The sequence below is a fragment of the Lolium perenne genome, chromosome 1, assembly GCF_019359855.2.
Source record: "Lolium perenne isolate Kyuss_39 chromosome 1, Kyuss_2.0, whole genome shotgun sequence".
Classification (NCBI taxonomy): domain Eukaryota; kingdom Viridiplantae; phylum Streptophyta; class Magnoliopsida; order Poales; family Poaceae; genus Lolium; species Lolium perenne.
This window is the reverse complement of record NC_067244.2, coordinates 181,689,773-181,709,598: the sequence shown is the minus strand read 5'-3', so window position 1 is coordinate 181,709,598 and position 19,826 is coordinate 181,689,773. Positions and strand designations below refer to the sequence as shown.

At 46.3% G+C, this 19,826-nt stretch overlaps 1 protein-coding gene and 1 long non-coding RNA gene across 5 annotated transcripts; one reads left to right on the top strand and one right to left on the bottom strand.

Annotated features, from left to right (window-relative positions):
- Positions 1-285: 285 nt before the first annotated feature.
- Positions 286-15,630, bottom strand: LOC139831079 (uncharacterized). Of its 4 annotated transcripts, none has more exons than XR_011745414.1 (15): positions 15,134-15,630; positions 14,229-14,572; positions 13,212-13,284; positions 13,061-13,136; positions 12,647-12,871; positions 11,855-11,961; positions 11,091-11,314; positions 10,316-10,417; positions 10,025-10,234; positions 7,342-7,650; positions 6,935-7,107; positions 6,350-6,433; positions 5,040-5,305; positions 1,353-1,451; positions 287-1,144 (listed from the first exon to the last, which is right to left on the bottom strand). It is a non-coding gene; the product is annotated as an uncharacterized lncRNA (long non-coding RNA). The 4 variants fall into 4 exon arrangements; XR_011745412.1 differs by having other exon boundaries at positions 12,647-12,868; XR_011745416.1 differs by lacking the exon at positions 10,025-10,234 and having other exon boundaries at positions 286-1,144; positions 12,647-12,868.
- A 472-nt stretch (positions 15,631-16,102) lies between these two features.
- On the top strand, positions 16,103-19,494 carry LOC139833400 (endochitinase-like). The gene is made up of 3 exons (XM_071823679.1): positions 16,103-16,441; positions 16,818-16,904; positions 18,436-19,494. Exons 1-3 carry the CDS (start codon positions 16,103-16,105, stop codon positions 19,297-19,299), a joined length of 1,290 nt encoding a protein of 429 aa, XP_071679780.1. The 3' UTR covers positions 19,300-19,494.
- The last annotated feature ends 332 nt before the right edge of the window (positions 19,495-19,826 follow it).

Here is a 19,826-nt window from a genome sequence, read left to right as displayed (position 1 = left end):
TCGTAACAGAAACAGAGTGAGCGTCCATTTAGTAATAGAATTTAGACCGTGCAAGTGGTGAGTTATGTGATGCAACAACAGCAACATGCACACGTATGGGGTCTATGGGAGTGCTGAAGTTTAGACATTTGCAGTCTTAATTTATGTGATGCAACCGAAAATAATGCAAGTGATCAAGATATATAATGCAATCACAGAAATAATTAAGATGTAGCAGAAGCAAGCTCAATTCACTAGCTTGAGTTGTCACACCTTGCAAAGCTTCCACAGAGGACAACATATCTTCCAATAGCTAATGTGGGTGGGTATCTTGAGAGCAAACCGATGATGCCATCAACCATGCAAACCTGCCAATAAACATATATCTGGTCACTTAGTTTGTTCAAGTATGTCATCCTGTAAAAAAGATCACATCATGAACCGCATGTACACATACACCTTGTGTATGCCTTGAGCAATCGTACAAGACATGCAAAGTACAATAGCTATGAGAATTAAATTGACGGGACATTGATTTTTATGTATCCACATAGAGAATTGACTAGAATATTTCAAAGATATCTCAAACTATCCCAACTTCAGAAACTACAGAACTCGATGCAAGCAATGTAAGACAAACCCCACTGAATTATAGACACAATATTTCATTGAATTTCAGAAGGAATTCAGCCATAAACCATCTTTTTTTTACCTATTCACATCAGTTTCACAAATATATAAACACTAAAAACAAATCAAGACCAGATCTAGGACATTTTCATTTCCAGAAAAACAACATGTCTGTATCGAAATACAAAAAACTTATCAGTGCCAAGAAGAAAAAAAATAGGTACTCAGCAAGAATGGTCTGCTGCCTTGCACTCAATTAATTTGCGTTCAAGAAGGGGAGAACCAGAAACTCGTGTAAACCATGGCGTCGACGAAGAAGCAACCGCTTCAACGGTTGCACGGCGGTGAACTTGCCGTCATCGCACGGTAGCGAGGCGGAAGTAGTCCAAGTTGCGGGCTGACCAGCGGATATGGCCAGCTCCAGGTGGACGCCAGCAGCAGCAGCCCAGGCATGCAACCACCAGCAGGAGCTCGGGTAGACCCACACTGTGCAGCTGGGCGACAACCACCGGTGGTGTAGTCCTTGTTCGACTTCCTGTACCCGAATCAACCCAAATCATTGCACTTTCATGACATCTTTTGAATCATGATAAAAAAACGCACAACCAAATCCTAGCCATATTACCAACACAAAATCAAACCAGTAAGTAATAGGCTCAATGGCAGGAGCACAGAAAAACCATTGCTTGGTGGCCGTTGTATCAAAGAGCAAGTAGAGGAAAAAGAATAAATCAATAATTTACCTAATCTGAGAGTCCACCAAAAATGGAAGTATGAGAGCATGGGAAGGTCTCAACAAAGTACAGGCATGCTCGCTACTGTGCTTGCAAAGATTTGTTCATCTACAAGAAGAAATGGCATCAGTATCAAGTACTTGCAATGTTCAAGCAGAATTCAAACCACAGAAGGATAGATATATAGAAGCAAATCCTAAAATATATCCAGCAGCATATTTCTATAAGCAGGAGGTACATATGATACAAAGAAATGAAAATTTTGAAATAACAAGCTAACATGTATACTGCCATACTGGAGATATATATGATACAAAGAAGAAATGAAAATTCATTAAATCATGTTATTGGTGCCTTTTTTCGCAAACTTTTTCTTGTGTTTAACAATCTCTGTTGTGCACGCGTTAACTACATCAGCGAGTATTGAGATGAGTTGGTTCTATCCAAAGAAGAAAGCAAAAGATACATGAGGTCTAAGAAAGAGCTCACAACAATTAAGGACAGCTCTGTTTAAGAGTGAACAAGATGTAGAGAGCATTGGCATATTAAACAATCAGAACTCGGAAGGTGCCTAACAACAAGTATATCACAAGATTTTCCCTTTCCTATTTGTGTATACCATAAGTAGAAGTGCATTTTAACTTGCACATATGTGATACAAATAAAACCCAAAATGGACCCTGCAAATATGCAGCTACCATGTTTTGAAACCTGACAAGTAACAAGAGAAAAAAGACTCAGCCATTCAGGTTAGTGAGCAGGCCATGATTTAATCGACGCCGGCAGCAGGTACGACACGTGCATGCACAGGCTACTTTCTGCGTCGATAAAAAAAGAACAGAGGTAGTAGTATTGAGTAACACTAAAAACTAGGGTAATAAAGTGGCACGCCCTTAAGTGAAATAGTTTTTCATTGGGCACATCGATCGATAGGCTGCACTCGCTGGACTTGGATTTCCTGGGCGCTCACCCGGAGGATCTATCCGAGCTAGAGAGAGCATTCACTGAGGACGAGGTCTGGGAGGTGGTGCGGCGACTGCCAGCTGGCAAGGCGCCAGGACCGGACGGCTTCACGGCTGAGTTCCTGCAGAAATGCTGGAGCGTAGTCAAGGGGGATTTCATGGCTGCCTTCGATAAGTTGTACACGATGTGTGGGCGCGGGTTCCAAGGTCTTAACCAGGCCCTCCTAACCCTGCTGCCTAAGCGCCCTGATGCGGCAGCTTTGGGTGATTACCGGCCGATCAGCCTTATCCACATCTTCGCCAAGTTGGTGGCGAAAACGTTGGCTACCCGCCTTGCCCCCCGGATGGAATCTCTTGTGGATCGCAACCAGTGCGCGTTCATTCGCAGACGTTGCATTCATGACAACTTTATGTTGGTGCAGCAGACCGCTAGATTCCTCCATCGGGGAAAGCAGCCGAGAGTGATGCTCAAGCTGGATATAGCTCACGCCTTCGACTCTGTCTCGTGGGGTTTCCTTTTGGAGATCCTGCGCAAACTCGGGTTCGGCCCTAGGTTTCGCGAAATCGTGTCCATCCTGCTCTCCACGGCGAGTACTAGGGTGTTGCTCAATGGCGAGCCAGGTCCCCCTATCTGGCATCGGAGGGGCCTGAGACAGGGAGATCCCCTGTCGCCATCGCTGTTTGTTCTGGTGATGAACTCGCTCAACGGGCTTTTGGCGAAGGCTATTGAGCTGGGGGTCCTGAGGCGTCTGGCAAGACGAGACTTGATGACTTCGGTCTCCTTCTACGCGGACGATGTGGTGATCTTCTGCCACCCAGATGAGACGGAGCTACGAGCTGTTCGTGGTATCCTAGAGCTCTTTGGGACGGCCTCTGGGTTGCATACCAACTTCGCCAAATGTTCGGTATCCCCGATCGGGTGCTCGGATGAGGAGGCTGTTGGCGCTGCTGAGCGCATGGGTTGCCAACTAGCGTCGTTTCCGGTGAAGTACCTCGGCATACCATTGTCTATCAGGAGGTTGACGGCTGCCTCTTTCCAACCTCTGGTAGACCGGCTTGCTGACAAACTCCCCACTTGGAGGGCGGCTATGATGCCGAGGGCGGGGCGCCTGACGCTTGTTCGTTCGGTCCTCGCTGCGATCCCGCTGCACCAGCTCATGGTGTTGGGGGTCAACAAAACCGCCCTGAAGCAGGTCAACAAAACCTTGAGGGGCTTCCTCTGGGCCGGCAGAGCTGATGCCAATGACGGGCATTGCCATGTCAATTGGGCACGGGTCTGTCGACCTCTGAGGCTTGGGGGCCTCGGGATTCCGGACCTGGCTCGCACTGCTACCAGCCTTAGGGTTAGGTGGATCTGGAGGATGCATACTGATCCCCTGCGACCCTGGCGCGGGCTGGACATGAACTTCTCGAAGGCGGAGTTGGATGCCTTCGCGGTCTCCACCACCATGGTGACCGGGAACGGGGAATCCGCCCTCTTCTGGGAGGACAGATGGTTGGACGGCAAAGCCATGAAGGAGTTGGAGCCTGAGGTATATGCGCTGGTACCAAAGCGCCGGAGAAAGGCGACCGCGCCTGGATCGCCGACATTGTGGGGGCACCAAGCGCCCTGGCACTATGGCAGTATGTGCAGCTGTGGTGCCGACTCAGGGATACCCAGCTCTCGGCGGATCCGGATAGGATGGTTTGGCGATGGACGCCGGATGGCCAGTACTCCTCCAGTTCTTGCTATGACGCCCTCTTCCAAGGGGCGATAACTGCAGGCTTCTGGAAGCTGAACTGGAAATCCTGGGCGCCGCCAAGGGTGAAATTCTTCTTGTGGTTGGCTTGCCTTGACAGATGTTGGACGGGGGAGAGGCTGGCTAGGCGGGGGTTACCGCATACCCCCAACTGCCCGCTCTGGTCGCAGACCATGCGCCATCTTCTCACAGGCTGCTCGTTCTCCAGGATGGTTTGGTTCGAGGTGTTGTCGTGGATCCGATCCACTTCAAGCCCTCCCTTGGCTGAGGGCGACTTCGCGGAGTGGTGGTCCCTGGCAGTGCGGACCGCCCCTCGCCAGCTTCGCAAAGGCACGTCGTCGGTTATCATGCTTACGGCATGGTGGATATGGAAGCATCGAAACGCGGTGGTCTTCGACAACGCGCGGCCTTCGGTGACGTCCCTATTCAACGACATCGTGGCGGAGGCGCGGCTATGGGCGGACGCGGGAGCCCGGGGTGTGCGCCTTCTGCTCCCCTAGACTAGGTTTATCTTTCCTTTTCTTGGGTCGAGTTGTACGGCGTGGTGTTCGTCCGGCTTCGGGCTTGTACATATGACTTTCTTTTCTATCAATGCATCGAAACGCAAGTCTTTTTTTGCGTTTTTGAAAAAAAGTGAAATAGTTTTTCATTGTTTTACTTCGCGTATATGCTTAAAATAGTAGATTCTATAACATCACAAATAGCAGGATGATTTCTCAACATTTTGCCTAATCATAATTCAGTCCATCTTGGTAACTGGATATCTGAAGGACTACAAGACTTCTTGAACGAAAATATTCCTTAAAGTCATTGATTAATTTAAAAAAATATTTTTCAGTCCCATCAGGTATTTGCTTACATGGACAGAACATTGTGTGAAATCATCAAGCGCTCACAGTAATGAGCTGGTGATTTACTCAACAGTAACATTCAATCATAGAGGTGGTGAAAATATCAAGCACTATCCATAGTATGGTTGGAGGTCTGTGACTAACCAGTAACCAAAATAGCGGTGAAGATTGTCTAATGATGCAACATAGACATCATGACACAGAGCATTAAGTATTGCACAAATTTGACATGGCAGGTAGATAAGGGCAAAGAATAAACCAAAAGCACTGGGAGCTATTCACTGCCTTGCATCGTCATGTCTAAGATGTATTATGCTGTGCCATAACTGACACGAGGATGCTCCTCAGCTAATGTTTGAAGCTGCTTCATAGTGGCATTACAAAAATTCAAAGGCACCAAGCTGGAACCCCTGCAGCCAAAGAGGTACTATTAATAAAGACGAGTATTTGGTGAAATCTTCATGTACTTCTAGAACGCATGGAATGAACAAAGAATCCACTTGCATAAAAAAAGGAAATGCTAGGCCAGAACAAGCAAAGATCAACAAGCCAGTGACAACTACAGAACCAGCAAATCAACAAAGAATCCACTTACATAAAAAAAAGGAAATGCTAGGCCAGAACCAGCAAAGATCAACAAGCCAGTGGCAACTACATAACTTCATGCCTTAGACATGTGTTTTCCTTAAAAATGCAACGAGAAGGAAAAAAAGAATCACTGAGTATGAATAACATGACAAAATCTTTCCTGTGAACATGATGCAAAGAAGCATTGGCACATCAGACAATAAAAAAGAGGTCCCTCCAAATAGGTTTCTCTTCTTATTATCATTAAGGAAAACACAAGGAGTAAAAGAAACAGATTTAAATTGCAAATTTACGCCTTAAGTAAAACTTATAATGGAGCCTGCACGTCTGCATCCATCAGACTTCAAACCCGGCAAGTAATAGTGAAAATAATTTTTGCGAGACCCTCATATATGTGTTCTGGAATGCACGAGAGAAGACCCACCTTATTTTCCAGGACAAGACCATGGATTAGCTATTGGGGATGATACATCAAGGTAGCACAGGTAATAACCTTGTGAACCTTCTGTGGACCATTAGGAAACTAATGCCACCAGTTTCTGCCAAGTGTTGTATATAAAACATACTAACTCACTGTCCATAGTACATATATGGTTGAACAAATATATAAGACTTACAATGCATAGCCTCGGATGCAACTTCACCCAGATTACCTTATTAATCATTATGTATCTAAAATCTTGCGTCAATTCACAATGATTGCATGAAGCTACTCAAGTCTATGGACAGAGCAAACACTGGAGTGTTGGTCAAAGAAGCCCGCCCGATTCAACTACCGATTCATGCAACGAAAAAAACCTTAATAGACCAGCATTGCTCAGGAACATTTATCAGGCATTAAAAGGACAAACTGGGTTCTAACTTACCTCCGATAAATCAAAGATCTTAACATGATCAACAGTTTTAGTTGTCCCGTGTTCGACACATCCAGTCACAACAGTACCACGGCCCTGCAAATTGAAACAATCAATCAATGTAAGAATGAGTTTCCAATTAATAAGATCAGGTACAATTAATGTCTTATTTTGGTCAATCGTGGTCTTTTTTATGGAACAGGTACTCACTCCTTAAGGATACTGACAGTCATGCTTATACCCAAAAGATTACACCTAAATAAGGACTGGGAAAGGGTGATCTTAGAGTTCAGAAACCAAGTAAACATAAATAGTGAGCACAAAGTGCTCAACAGGGTGAACAGGGCCTATAGCATCGTAAAGTTAAAGACTTGTGATTCAGTGTTTTAGAGTACAGTATTATTAGCCGTTACACATAGTCCGTGGCAACCCCGGAGCCAGGACAACCTTCAGGGAAGTCATGAAGATAATAAATGATTAAATGTTGAAGTGCAAATACACACAGCAAGAGTAAGTTGATAGCATCATCCAGCAGCAACATCAGTGGCTACTAATACTGGAACGTTACCAGTCCAAAACTAGTTGAGAATATGATACCTGTGATTTATCACCGTGAAAGCTTGCAGAACCAAGATAACGAAAATGCCACGAGAAGGCTGGTCGCACATTTTCTCTGTTGAGCAAAATATGATGATCTTTGCCCCTTTCTTCAGCTCTAAAATCTGCTCCAAAGGGCGTTGCTTATCCATTGATGGAACTATCTCTACATACTGCATCCATACACAACAGTAAAACTTAGAAATGGACCATCCAGAAGAAACAGCAAAATGATGTGATATATCAAATGCAATATACGACAGTTGGGTGCTCTAGACTTCCTTTTCCAAAGAACTAAACATCATTACAATATTGAGCACCAATTGGTAGTAGCCACTATAAGAGGTAATGCAACAATGAAAACATCCAGTATGGCAAACAAATAAGAATACACCCATAAGGATTACCTGTGTGATGGATTGTTGGCAGCAAGTTCATCGATGTTTCCAATATTTATCTGGATATGATCTCTTGATAAATCACCAAATATTTTGTAATCTCTTTTGGCCAAATGGCAATGTACATCAGAGTCTGTCTGCTATGAGGAATCTCGTCCACAATCTTCCGTGTTTTTGGCTTAAAACCAATGGCAAGCATGCATTCAGCTTCATCATCTCCAGAATATCATCAAGTCGTCCAGGTGCAACAACCACAATATGTGATCTACGCTCAAGTTCTCTAAGCTGAGAGCCCTTTGGAGCACCACCATACAGGCGCTGCAAAGATAAATAAAAAATGAAAATACATTAAGATTGTGATACATCATCTAGCAGCAGAACTCGGGACATATAGCACATTGTCTACAAGGCAAAAAAGAGGCACAACGGTTCATGGAAGGTCATTCCAAGATAAAGACTTGTTTTGATATTGACAGCACCTTTTGTCAAGAATCAGATTAGTCTAAGATGTCTTTTAACAATTATATGTCTATTCTTACAAGGCAACACTTCTAAATATAATCACATGGTTACGATCAGTTGGCATCCAGTGTCTATTAGCGCTCCTAAGATGCCTTTCCCATCAATGTTTCCTCACTTCATTGGTCACTAATTTCTGTACTCATCTCATAGAACCAATAGGTATGATGGCAAATTTATGACAAAACAAGCTACCTGGAACTTATTTATTCCAAGACAGCTATGGGTTGGAAGAAACATATAACCACTATTTACTCACGAACATGACAAGATAAATACCTAGTTCTAACTTGCACCTGCTAGTAAACCTGAGAATGGTTCTATAACTGATTAACTGCAACATACCTCAACCGTACCCGAAAGAATAAGGCATGGAACCACAACCGGAACTAAACCCATTTAATAATTCAATCCCCCCAACTAAAACCAAAACTATTCCATATTTTCACCCAAACTGAACTAAAAAGATTGCCAAACTATGGGTCAAAACCGTCTGTTGCAATTGGTTGAGAATCGTTCGCTCAAATGAGTTGAGTCCTATATAATGCTAGTCTGCGATCTATCAGCAAGCTCTCATGGGCTACGATCTGAGCAAAGACACAGAAATTCACGTAGTGAAGCAACAGGCAAGCAAGATGCAAAGGACAGATTGAGCGCTGCTGGACACAGCCATGCGCGAGCGCGCTGTTCCAGCCGGCCACTTCTTCGTCGTACGAGCCCATGCGGTGCTCAGGCCAGCTCGGCGGCGAGATCCTTCACCACGCCTACCACGGGCCAGAAACCTGCACCTTTTGGTATTACTACGGCAACTACGGCACGGGGCTCACGTTGTTTCCAGAGGCGGTGCTGATAAAGGTGGTGCAGCCCTTCCGCAGGTAGCTGAGGCTGCCATTTTCGAACAGCAGCAGCCTCGACGACGGCGTGTGCTGGCAAGGGTGCGGATGGACAGAAGCGCGTCGGCGGGACCGTTGCCGAGGATGTTGCTCCACTTCGAGGGCGCGGACGTTGACCTTCTGCGCCAGAACTACATCCTAGACGACCAGAGGGAGAAGCCCAGATCCCTTCCGGCTACAGGCATGCTCCATGCCGTCGCTGTCCTGGCACCCACCACCATCGGAATCCCCACTGTCGGTCCCGCCGATACATGCTCTAGCTGCAGAAGCTTGGCGGCAAGGTCACCACCAGTGCCAACATGGTCTTTCTAGCGCCATTGGCCAGGCGATTGAGCGCGTTCTTTCAGTTGTGCCAAGGCCGCCGACGTCACTATTGACTCACACGCTCGGTCTCCACAAACCAATCCAGCAACCAGGCCTCGACCATAATTACGCAGCTGTTAGGAATCCAATAGTTTAGGCCCCAACCCAACCACACCCAACTGTTTTCTCTCTGAAGTCTGAGCCCAAACCAAACCAAGCCGTTTACACTTTAGACCCATAACAACATGAACTAGTCGAGCCCACAATAAGAAATTGAACCAAACCAAGCCGGTTAATCAAGAACCGTTTTCAGGTTTACCTGCTAGTACCAGAGACTAAAGAAGAAAATAGAATCCACAACTACCATTAGCACAACTTAGAACATTCATACTTGATCCCCTAGTTTGCCAAACACACTAGATGGCAATATTGCAAAGTGCAAACCAAACCAGGAGCTATGCATCCCCGTACTAGCTTCAGGCCAATACCAACCTAGAAACATGAAAATAAACTGATTTGCAACCAAACATGACAAACAGTTGCATTTCTTCTCCCAAAAACATTTTCCGCGGCTAGAGAATTCGTCTCACATGCATCGTCCTAACACTGCATCTCGTGGACAGCGGTGACCACCAACAGTATGAATAGTTTAATATCCACGAGCTCAGGCTTTAGCATCAAGCGAACAATACTTGGCAAACATACAAATGTTTGTATTCGGGAACTCAAACAGAAACAAATCTTTCAAATCGGAATAAATGGCAACCAACATGAGATAAAGGGCAAGACCAAAACACTAATGAATGAGCCATAAGAATGATTCACATGGTGTCAGGTTTTAAACAATTTTGACTAACAATTTTAGATCACCAATTTCCCAATAAGTAATATGAACCAAAAGAATGAATGAATATGTTGTTTGATCACATCCCATTCATCGAAACAGACACAATGATAAATGATTACACAAGTGCTACCTTTCTTGAAGACAAAGCCAGTCAGCACGGCGACCATCGTCCACAGATGGGCCACCAGGGTGTAACACTTTAACTTAATGAGAACAGCGGACTCAAGTGGAAATACACAAAGAGCTTTAGTGAGAGACAAGGTGTGCTCATAGAAGAGACCATTGCCCTTTCTTTTGAACTTCAGGTGTTTCTTCTACTAGATGGCGAATTACAGTTACGCTGAAAACAAACCAGACTGTAAATTTTTTAAAATGAAAGCGCTACAAGTAGTACACACTACGATTGATTGAACAAGCATACCGCTTCATCATCTTCTCCACGGAAGGTGACCTTCAGGTTATGTTGTATGTCTCAGCATGAACATCCAGGTCCTTCTCCTGAAGAACCTTGATATAGTGCAACCTAAACAAAAGTTAGACAATATGATATATATTCAACAAATGATCTACATGATATATATTCAGCAAATGATCTACATGATACATACTCAACAAATGATCATGTAAACTGAGAACATGGTAAGCCCTAAATGATATATACATTCAGCAAATGATCATGTTAATTCAAAACTTGGTAATCTAACAGCACATGCATCAATAAGGAAGCAAACAGAGTTCATCTTACTGAAAACAACAGGAAAAGATAAAGGTACAAAGATAGTTGCAAGCAGTTGCTGCTAGTACAAACGCATTACTACAATCCAAGTAGTCGACACGAGTGACAGAAGCACAGAGTTCATAGTGCCATTTACAGGTGCTTAACCTCTCTATAGCATTTAAAGCTTAATTGGTTTGCTGACACCAAACAAAACAAAGACCAAGAATTGTTCTTTACAAAGTGTGACAAAGCGTAGTTTGAGTTCAGTACAACACTACATATTGCATATAAGGACAATTACCAACTTTATAAAGCATCGCAGCTTCAATAATTCAAAAGCATTAGATTTGCCCAAACATCACATCAAGGTAGTAAACAAAATCGAATATTTCAGTGAAGGAGCCTCATTCGCACTCAACACATACATACATCGAGCAGCCCAAGGTAAATATGGAGTAACCGAGTGAGAAAGCAAGACCTTCTGTGGCACGCCGATGGGGGACGCAGTGTTGTAGGAGACGTCCTAGTCAATGAAGGCATGGGCAGCATGTCATAGTGGATGCCGGTAGCACCAGCTCAAGCTCCACTGGGCAGGTACAAATATTCTCAGCTACATTGTTATGCAACTTCGTTGCCAGTTGGAGCTTGCAAGACACATGAAGCATTCCTCTGCAACTTCACCTCAGCATCATTCTTCAGAACCTGCTTTTGCAATAATATGTCAGGAACTATGACAAACTACCATATGTGGATGTTATTTCACACCATATATGCTTACATGCCTCTTCAACTTTATAAGCTAATAATAGTAGTTCCAAACTAAAATCGATTGGCTAGCTACATTCTGGAAGGAAAAGCAAAGAAATATTATACATTTTACTTGCATCACAATTTTCAAGATATATGGAACCAGTCAACCAGCTACTAAGAAAAATTTCAGTGGAATAACTACTTTCTGAAAAAAGAAAAGTTATGAGATATTATTATTCTTTTCACTTGCAGTTGCAATCTTTTAGATGGAGAACAAGCCACTCAGCCAAGAACTATAATTATTGATGTTCCACTGATTCACACATTTAGCGGAGTAACTACACAAAGTAAATACAAAACTTAAACAAGAGGGATTAGTTGACCCCATAATTAAAGGAAGAAAAGGTGTCCATTTATATCTGAAATTAAACCTGCAGCTAGAGAAACATGAGACTAGAATCCACAAAAGAGGAATAGAAACAGGAACAGGACCTTGATGATGACGGAGGTGACGGAGCAGGAGAAGGTGATGCTGGACCAGCAGGTGTACTGCTCCGAGAACTTGCCCACCTATCTTTCTGACCCATCCACTCATCTGGCTGCTTAACAAAGAGTCAACAGCAAATAGTATCACCGAACTTTGTAACATAATGAAATTAACTAGGTACTGAAGCTAGCTTCCATAAGTGAAAGATATATGTACTAATCATCTAGAAAGACAAACTGTGTTATTACTTCCCATTTAAAATATGAAGGCACCACATTCAGCGAATGATCACATATATGTACGAATTAACAAACGTAATCATTGTATACATCAAGTAGTGAACAACTAAAGCTAGCTCTTGCCATGCTAAATCTAGAACAGTATGGGTGATAGCACAAAACTATCCTCCTTTCTAAAACAAAAAGTTGATCATTTCAGTCTAGTTAACTAGCTAGGTGCATAAAGGAGAGATCCCACAGACATCAAAAACTGCATGAGTAATATAAAAAATCAGAAGCATAAATATAAATATAAAGATCACCTACTGGGTTTTATGAATAAAGAAATCCTTATATCATAAGAGATGTTGAGCACTTATTTAATATCATATGACAAGTGGACGCTGAACAAGGATTTAATATCGCAGTGGTGAAAACATGCTAAACAAAGATTTATTATAGCAATGCTCAGAACAAGCTACGAAGTAAACAATATGGTAACTACATTATCCGGTACGTGCTTTGCACAAACAACACTTGAATACCACAAAAACAATAGATGAAACGATGGATTTATACCTCCAAATGGCAGAAGTGCGTCGATGAACTCATACAACCAATAACGACAGCCTTCCGTTGTCTTGCAGATAGGCCGGAGCAGGAGGGTGCACGATGTGGTGACGTTGCTGGTCGTCGTCACCGGCAAGAGAGCACCACTGCACATGGTCAACACCAGCCGTCAATCCATGCAACTGCTGCCGCCCAACCTCTCCGCCTCTTCACATCAGCTCGCCCGTGCACCTGCTGCAACCAGATGGACAGATGCTTAAAATATCTTTTCAGCGAGCATCTGAACTGAGAACTTCCAGAAATTATACTATCATGTGCTCAAATTTGATAGGTATGTTAGGAAACATGCTATAATGACAACATCGCAGGCTTCACCAATTTACTTCTACAAAGTTTTAATTCATTTGGATCAAACAAACAAACCTTTGAACATGCGTCCAATAAATTACCAAATTTGTGCGCCATTGTTCTTTTATCTGTAGCAACTCTGCGGCTGCTTCTGTGTGTGTAGGAAAACCTCAGTTATGGATGTATATAAGCATCTGAACAGAGAACTTTCAGAAAATATACTTACCTTTAATTTTAGAAGTTCCAGACTATGTTCATTAGTAAAGCACTCATAGTTTCTTCTCTAGAATACGAGAGGCCTGACAATAAAAACCCCAGAAAAGTCAGAACGTGCAGAAGCTTGGCATATCTTTTCACTACGTGAGAAGCAAGTTTAGTTACAAGTGGCTAATTTACCAAGATAAACTTGCAAATATAAAATGTTTATAAGATTCGAACTAAAAGAAATGCAATTTCCAGTTAAAATGTTACAAATATGCAGATGCAGACAATAACACAACAAAATGCAGCATAACCTGGACAAGGAGTGCAAAGTTGAAATATAGTGCAGTATAGGTGTTAACACATGTTGCAGACATTCAGCTTGAGTAATTACTCATTCAGAGCTAAAAAGGAACATTTTTTGCTTGTTTGTTCTTCCACACAACGAAATGGACAGATTCCAATATATAAAAATTATATTTATGTGATCATAATATGTATATACAGGCACTGTAGCGGACAGAGATTTGGTGCACATGGGCACCAGTGATCTCGTTTTTAAAATAAATTAAAAATCATATTTTTTAGTTTCAAAAAATTCTGAAAAAAATATATGCATATAGCCAATAATGTATCCAACAAACGTGTAAAAAATCAATTTCAAATACTTTATATTTTAAGCTACACAAAAAAGACAAAAGTGCAGATCTGAGTAGTCATTTTCAAATCTACAAAAATATGTCAGATTTTGTTATTTTTGTCTAGCTCAAATTAAAAAGAATTTTGGGTCGAGATTTTCCATGATTGTGAGATGTATCACTAACAATCTACAGAATTATTTTTCAGATTTTTTGATAACTAATAAATATTTTTAATTTTTTTTTAGAATGGCGAGAGCACTGGAGCTCGGGAGCCAAATATACTTTTCGCACTGTAGCCCAAATATTTAACAGATGCTAGAACCCGCTAAAAGCATTAACTCCTCTAAACAGAAGCTTGCATTTTATTAGGTCTAAACTTGGATAGGAGAACGGATTGTGACCTTAGCATCGCAGGTGAGCTTGACTGGGGCATATCGAGGACATGGAGGAGGTCCTGCATCTCCAGCACCAGCTTCAGCCTCTGCCACTGCTGCTGCTAGGGCGCCCTGCCGTCGCCATCATGGCCGCCATGGTCTGCAGCCAGCCAACAATGTCCCGATGCAGCAGTTGCTTCCAGGCAAGGAGAGACTTTGAAACCCCCATTCGATGGGGCTTCGTTCCACCTCAGAAGCCCTCTCCATTTCGTAAATATCGAAACACATTGAAATGGTACCAGCCGTACTTAATAATAGAAGGAATTGGCAGAAATATGCATCATGCCATGTTGTAGATAGTTGACGAACACCTAATAAAACAGAAAAGCATAAACATAGTTTAGTTTCATGAATTCTTAAGCATGCATAAACAATTAGACATGCATTTAATAGATGAATTACTAATAGAACAAGTAGTGAATCAATCAGAAAGTAATATGCAGTTAACTAGAACAAGCATGGGATTCTTAAGCATATAGAAAGCTACTACTAGAATGAGCTCATTTTATCATAAGTCAGTGAGCACGATTTCACAAAGATTATGGATAGTTCAGTTTGTCTGGGATGAATGGATAGAAACATGTGATTAAGCTATTTATTAGTCATGGTTATAGTGCTGGCCGGCTCCAACAAACACTAAGAGGAACGACTAGAACGACAAAAGAAAGAACATTTCCCTCAGATTTGTGCACTAATGGAAGCAATCATCGTGCCATACATTTTTTGACGGGCCCATCGTGTGACATCACGGCCTAGAGCGCGGATTCACAAAGAGGAAGGCATGTTTTCTCCACTGCTAGCACACTCAACGTGATAAAAAGAAACCAAAAAAAAAAAATATAGAAGGACAACATGGAGGAGAGGGGGCTCACGGGGCTGCAGCAGGTCAGGGGAGGTGACCGGCATGAGGATGACGGAGTCGTGGGCGACAGCAGATCCACCGCGCCTCCATTCCTGCGCCGCCGCGAGCTCCAGCGCCACTCCTGTCGTCCGCTGTCGCGGAAAGACGCCGCCCCGGTCGTACCCGCAGGCCACCGACACGCGTGGAGCTCGCAGGCCAGCGGACTCTGCCGGCCACAGGGTCGATCGATGTGGATCGCTCCGGGGAGGAGGCGGGCCGGGGCGCCTCCCTTGATGTGGGTGCTCCGGGAAGGGAGATGGCGGCGGCTTTCGCTCTGCTCTGGCGCACTGGTGGCGGAGAGAGGGGGTGGCGGATGGGAGGAGGGACACGCCCGAGGTGTGGGAGACGAGGCACCGGCGAGGGGAGGAGCTGCGGCGCCGGCGCCGGCGGCTAGGACTAGGATTTGTGGCGAGCGGTGGGTTTAGGGTTGGATGGACTTAATCTGTTTTAAGGTCACGTGTTTGATTCGGTGCGTTGGATGGACGATTCAGTCGATCATGCGTTTAGTTAGGTCTTAACCAAAATTTCGCCTCGCGCCATGCGTTAATTTGAGCCCAAATTCTTCGCTCATGTTGGAATATTTATGGCGTACCCCATGCGGTAAATAAGCATGAAACCATGTCTAGGACTGCCACAAATTGTTTGAGCAGGGGTTAGTACCCAAAATCTGCGACAAGTTGTATGTTACGGAGCCCGTAAATCCCGCCGGAACTGAACTTTTCGGTCGGATTTACGGGTTCGGACTGAAACGCCCGCAGAACAGAGACCGAATACATGGGCCGGCCCAAATACGGAGTTCGCACGGCCCCTATTAAAAGGGTTCGCGGAGGGGAGTTCGGTTCGTAAACCCTAGTCCCCTCCGCCGCTCCTCTCCCGCCGCCGCCGCCTGCCTCCGCTCCGACGCCGCTCCGCCTCTTCGGCCAGCACCCCTCCGTCCGGAATGGCGCGTGCAAGACGCATGGGTAGGAGAGGTGGCCGATCCGGCGGCGGAAGATCAACTCGGCGTTCGCGGGGTGTACGGGCATCGCCGGAGCTCAGCAGGCGGAGGCTCTCTGACCGGCGCGTGGAAGCAGGCCAGCCGGAAGTGGCCGAGGATGATGGCGTACCTGCAAGTGCGCGCGGAGGAGGTTGTGGAAGGAGAAGCGGAGGCGCCCCCACTGCCGCGCGCGTGCGGCCGCGCCCCCTCCCTCCCCCGCGCAACGACGATGATGACGCCGCCGCCGGGCCGCCTCTAGCCAGCGGGAGCACGTACGAGGTGGCGGCCATCGAGGTGGCGGTGGTCTTCGTCGCCTAGGAAGAGCCGACGACCAAAAACCCTCCGCCGACGACACTAAGCGCCCCGGTGACAGTATAGTAACTTCGGGGACTAAATCATGTCTAAATTAGGCCCGTAGTATCCAATGTAGGTCCAAGACGCATGTATTTTGCCCCTAGTATTGTAAATTATGAACGAATTCAGCTTGATCCGATGAAATCGAGTGCAATCGCGAGTTTTGATTTCCCGCGACGTTTAATTTCAGTGAGTTCGGTTGACATTTTCAGTTTGTCTACACTGTCGCTAAATCCGCTAGCAATTTGTTTTTTCGGGAGACTGAACTCACTTTATTCGGTTCCGATAAATAGGGGCTCTGCTAGAGATGCTCTTACACTACTAGGCTATCGTCGGCGCCTTCGCGTTCACCGGTGATCACCTCGCCGGTGGTAAGGGGTTATCCCTGGCGCATAAGAGCAATTCGCTTGAGGTATGTCATTTAGGATTTCTTTTTTAAAAAAGAGCAATTGACCGGCCGCTAGGCAAGCAACAACCCGTCGTGGTCGGAGACGAAGCAGCAGGTCGGCCGCCGGCGTCGAGGCCTCTGTGGTCCATGCCATCTGCAGAACGCGCGGTCGGGACGCGAGCTGCATATCGCAGCCGCCGGCATCTAGGTCGTCGCGTGGCTAGGATGCGACCTTGAGGCGCGTCCGCATTTGATTCAAGTCGAGCTCCTTGTTGCGGAACTCCTTGATGAAGTCCTCGGGCCGCTTGATGGTGACCTTGGTGTCGTTGTGGCGGCGCTGCCTCTTGGCCGCCTTGCTCTATGCTTGGCGGCAGCCGTGCAATGACGGCGGACTCCCGGCGCGGCCTCGTGCTTGGCGGCGCTCGTGCTCGTCAGCGGCGACCTCCCGCGGGGCAGCGTGCTCGTCGTCGAACTCCGTCGCGGCCTCGTGCTGGGCAGCGGTCATGATGCGGCAGTGGCCTCGTGGTGGGAGTCGGACTCCGTCGCGGCCTCGTGCTGGGCAGCGGTCATGATGCGGCAGTGGCCTCGTGGTGGGAGTCGGACTCCGTCGCGGCCTCATGCTCGTCGGCGGCACGGGGTTCTCTCGGTGGTGTGGGAGGCGGTGGATGTGAGGCGAGGAGCGGCGGCGGTCAAGGAGAGGAGGGTTTGGGAGAGAAGAATCAAGAGGATCCATTGGTGGGTCGGGATAATGCGAAACCGACACGAGAAGTGATGATGAATGAGCGGAGGAGAGGAGAGGAGAGACACACGCCGCGCCTTGTTCCGGGACGTCGCCGTGCGTGCAGGTACGGTATCCAAACCCTGAACACAATACTTTTGCTCCTTTTTGCAGGTACATTTAGAAAGTAGGGATGAACATGTCCGGCTTTAGTTTATTACGTGTAATCAGCTCCTTTTTAATTCTGCACTTGATAGCGATAAAAAAAAAAAGAGTATTGTCTTGTAAAGTCTTGTACGTGTGTTTGTATGTTGAGCATTCGATTCGGCTGTCATGCCATCCAGACGCGCTAAACAATACTAGTTTTGGATGCCAAGTCATTGGGATTGAGGGGATGGATTAATTGGGCGAGCAAAGATCAAGTGCAGTTAACGGACGGAGCGGAGACGTATTATTTGGTTAGCGATGGATGGATGGATGCATGTTTGCGCACATGAATCCATCGAACAATTACGTAATTATTACTTATTAAGGAGCGAGCGAGCGAGATGGAAAAGGCGTCGCGCATAAATAAAGGGAAGGAAGAATCGAGCTGGAGACCCAGGCAAGGGAGAGGGGTGCGTTTCGGCAAGCAGCAGCAGCCGGAGCCAGAGCGATAGCGACAGCGACAGCCACGTTTCCTCGCGCGCGCTCGCATCCTCCCGGTCCCGGTCCACCACCTGCGCCAGGCGCGACGAGCAGGGACGCGGCTCCGTTCCGTACCTGTCAGGACCAGTTCACGCCGCGCGCCTCGATTAACATTTGTTTCTTTTCTTTCCGAAATCGGCATTTGGACAGCACCCAAAACAAAGGCCCAAAATCTCGATCACCGACACGCGCGCGGAAGCGCGAGGTGGCCGCGTTCCTGGGCCCAGCGGCGAGGGCGTGGCGTCCATCTTGTCCATGCAGCAGCTCTTTGAGCAGATGCTCCTCCACCGCAACGACGCTGCGTGCACGGCCAGAGGGTTCTACACCTACGAGGCGTTCCTCGCGGCCGCCGCCACGTTCCCGGCCTTCGGCAGCACGGCGGAGGGGCTGAGCGTCGAGACGCGGAAGCGGGAGGTGGCCGCGTTCCTGGGCCAGACCTCCCACGAGACCACCGGCGGGTGGCCGACAGCGCCCGACGGCCCCTTGACGTGGGGCTACTGCTTCAAGCAGGAGCGCGAGCCCAAGTCGATCTACTGCGACACCACCAAGCCGGAGTGGCCGTGCGCGCCCAATAAGGAGTACATCGGCCGCGGCCCCATCCAGCTCACCTGGAACTACAACTACGGCCTCGCGGGGCGCGCGCTCAGCTTGGACCTGCTCAACAACCCGGACCTGGTGGCGGCGGACGCGGTGGTGTCCTTCAGGACGGCGCTCTGGTTCTGGATGACCCCGCAGGCCAACAAGCCGTCGTCGCACGCCGTCATCACGGGGCGGTGGACGCCCACGGCCGCCGACAACGCGGCCGGCCGCGTTCCCGGGTACGGAGTGATCACCAACATCATCAACGGCGGGCTCGAGTGCGGCATCGGCCCGGACCCCCGTGTGGCCGACCGGATCGGCTTCTACCAGCGGTACTGCGGCATCCTCGGCGTCGACACCGGGAGTAACCTCGACTGCTACAGCCAGAGGTCTTTCAACTTAGGTGTGCCATCGACCGGGCTCGCCGCGCAGTGAATACGGCCGCTCGCCGGCGTCTACTGTAAAATAAGCTTTCCCGCCTCAGCAACAAGTTAATAAATGCACGAAATGTCCTCCCGTTCATGCATTTCTGTCACGACTTTCGGAAGGAGTCATTGTTGTATGATAGACTTTGTGATCGATAAGCTGGCAAGCGATATATAAGTATAACTACCGGAAATGCAATTTTAATCCCATGTGCATATGTTCCTGCCACCAAAAAATATACTTTAAAGTGTTAAAAACATCCGAATACAAGTTTCGAGGAAAAATGACTTATTGTGTGTCCTGTGTAAAAAAGATTAAAAAAATGTCTCACGAAGAGTTTTTTTGCACCAAAATTTATCTACTTTACATATGACATAAAAGATATCAGTTTTTCGTGAAATGACTTTACGATGACTTTCTTGAGTGAATTTTTTATATTTGAAAATACATTTAAAATGCATTTAAAAAAATAGGAGCATATGCCCATGTCCTTTCAACAAAAATTCTCATAGGCACAGAATTTGAGCGTTTAAAGG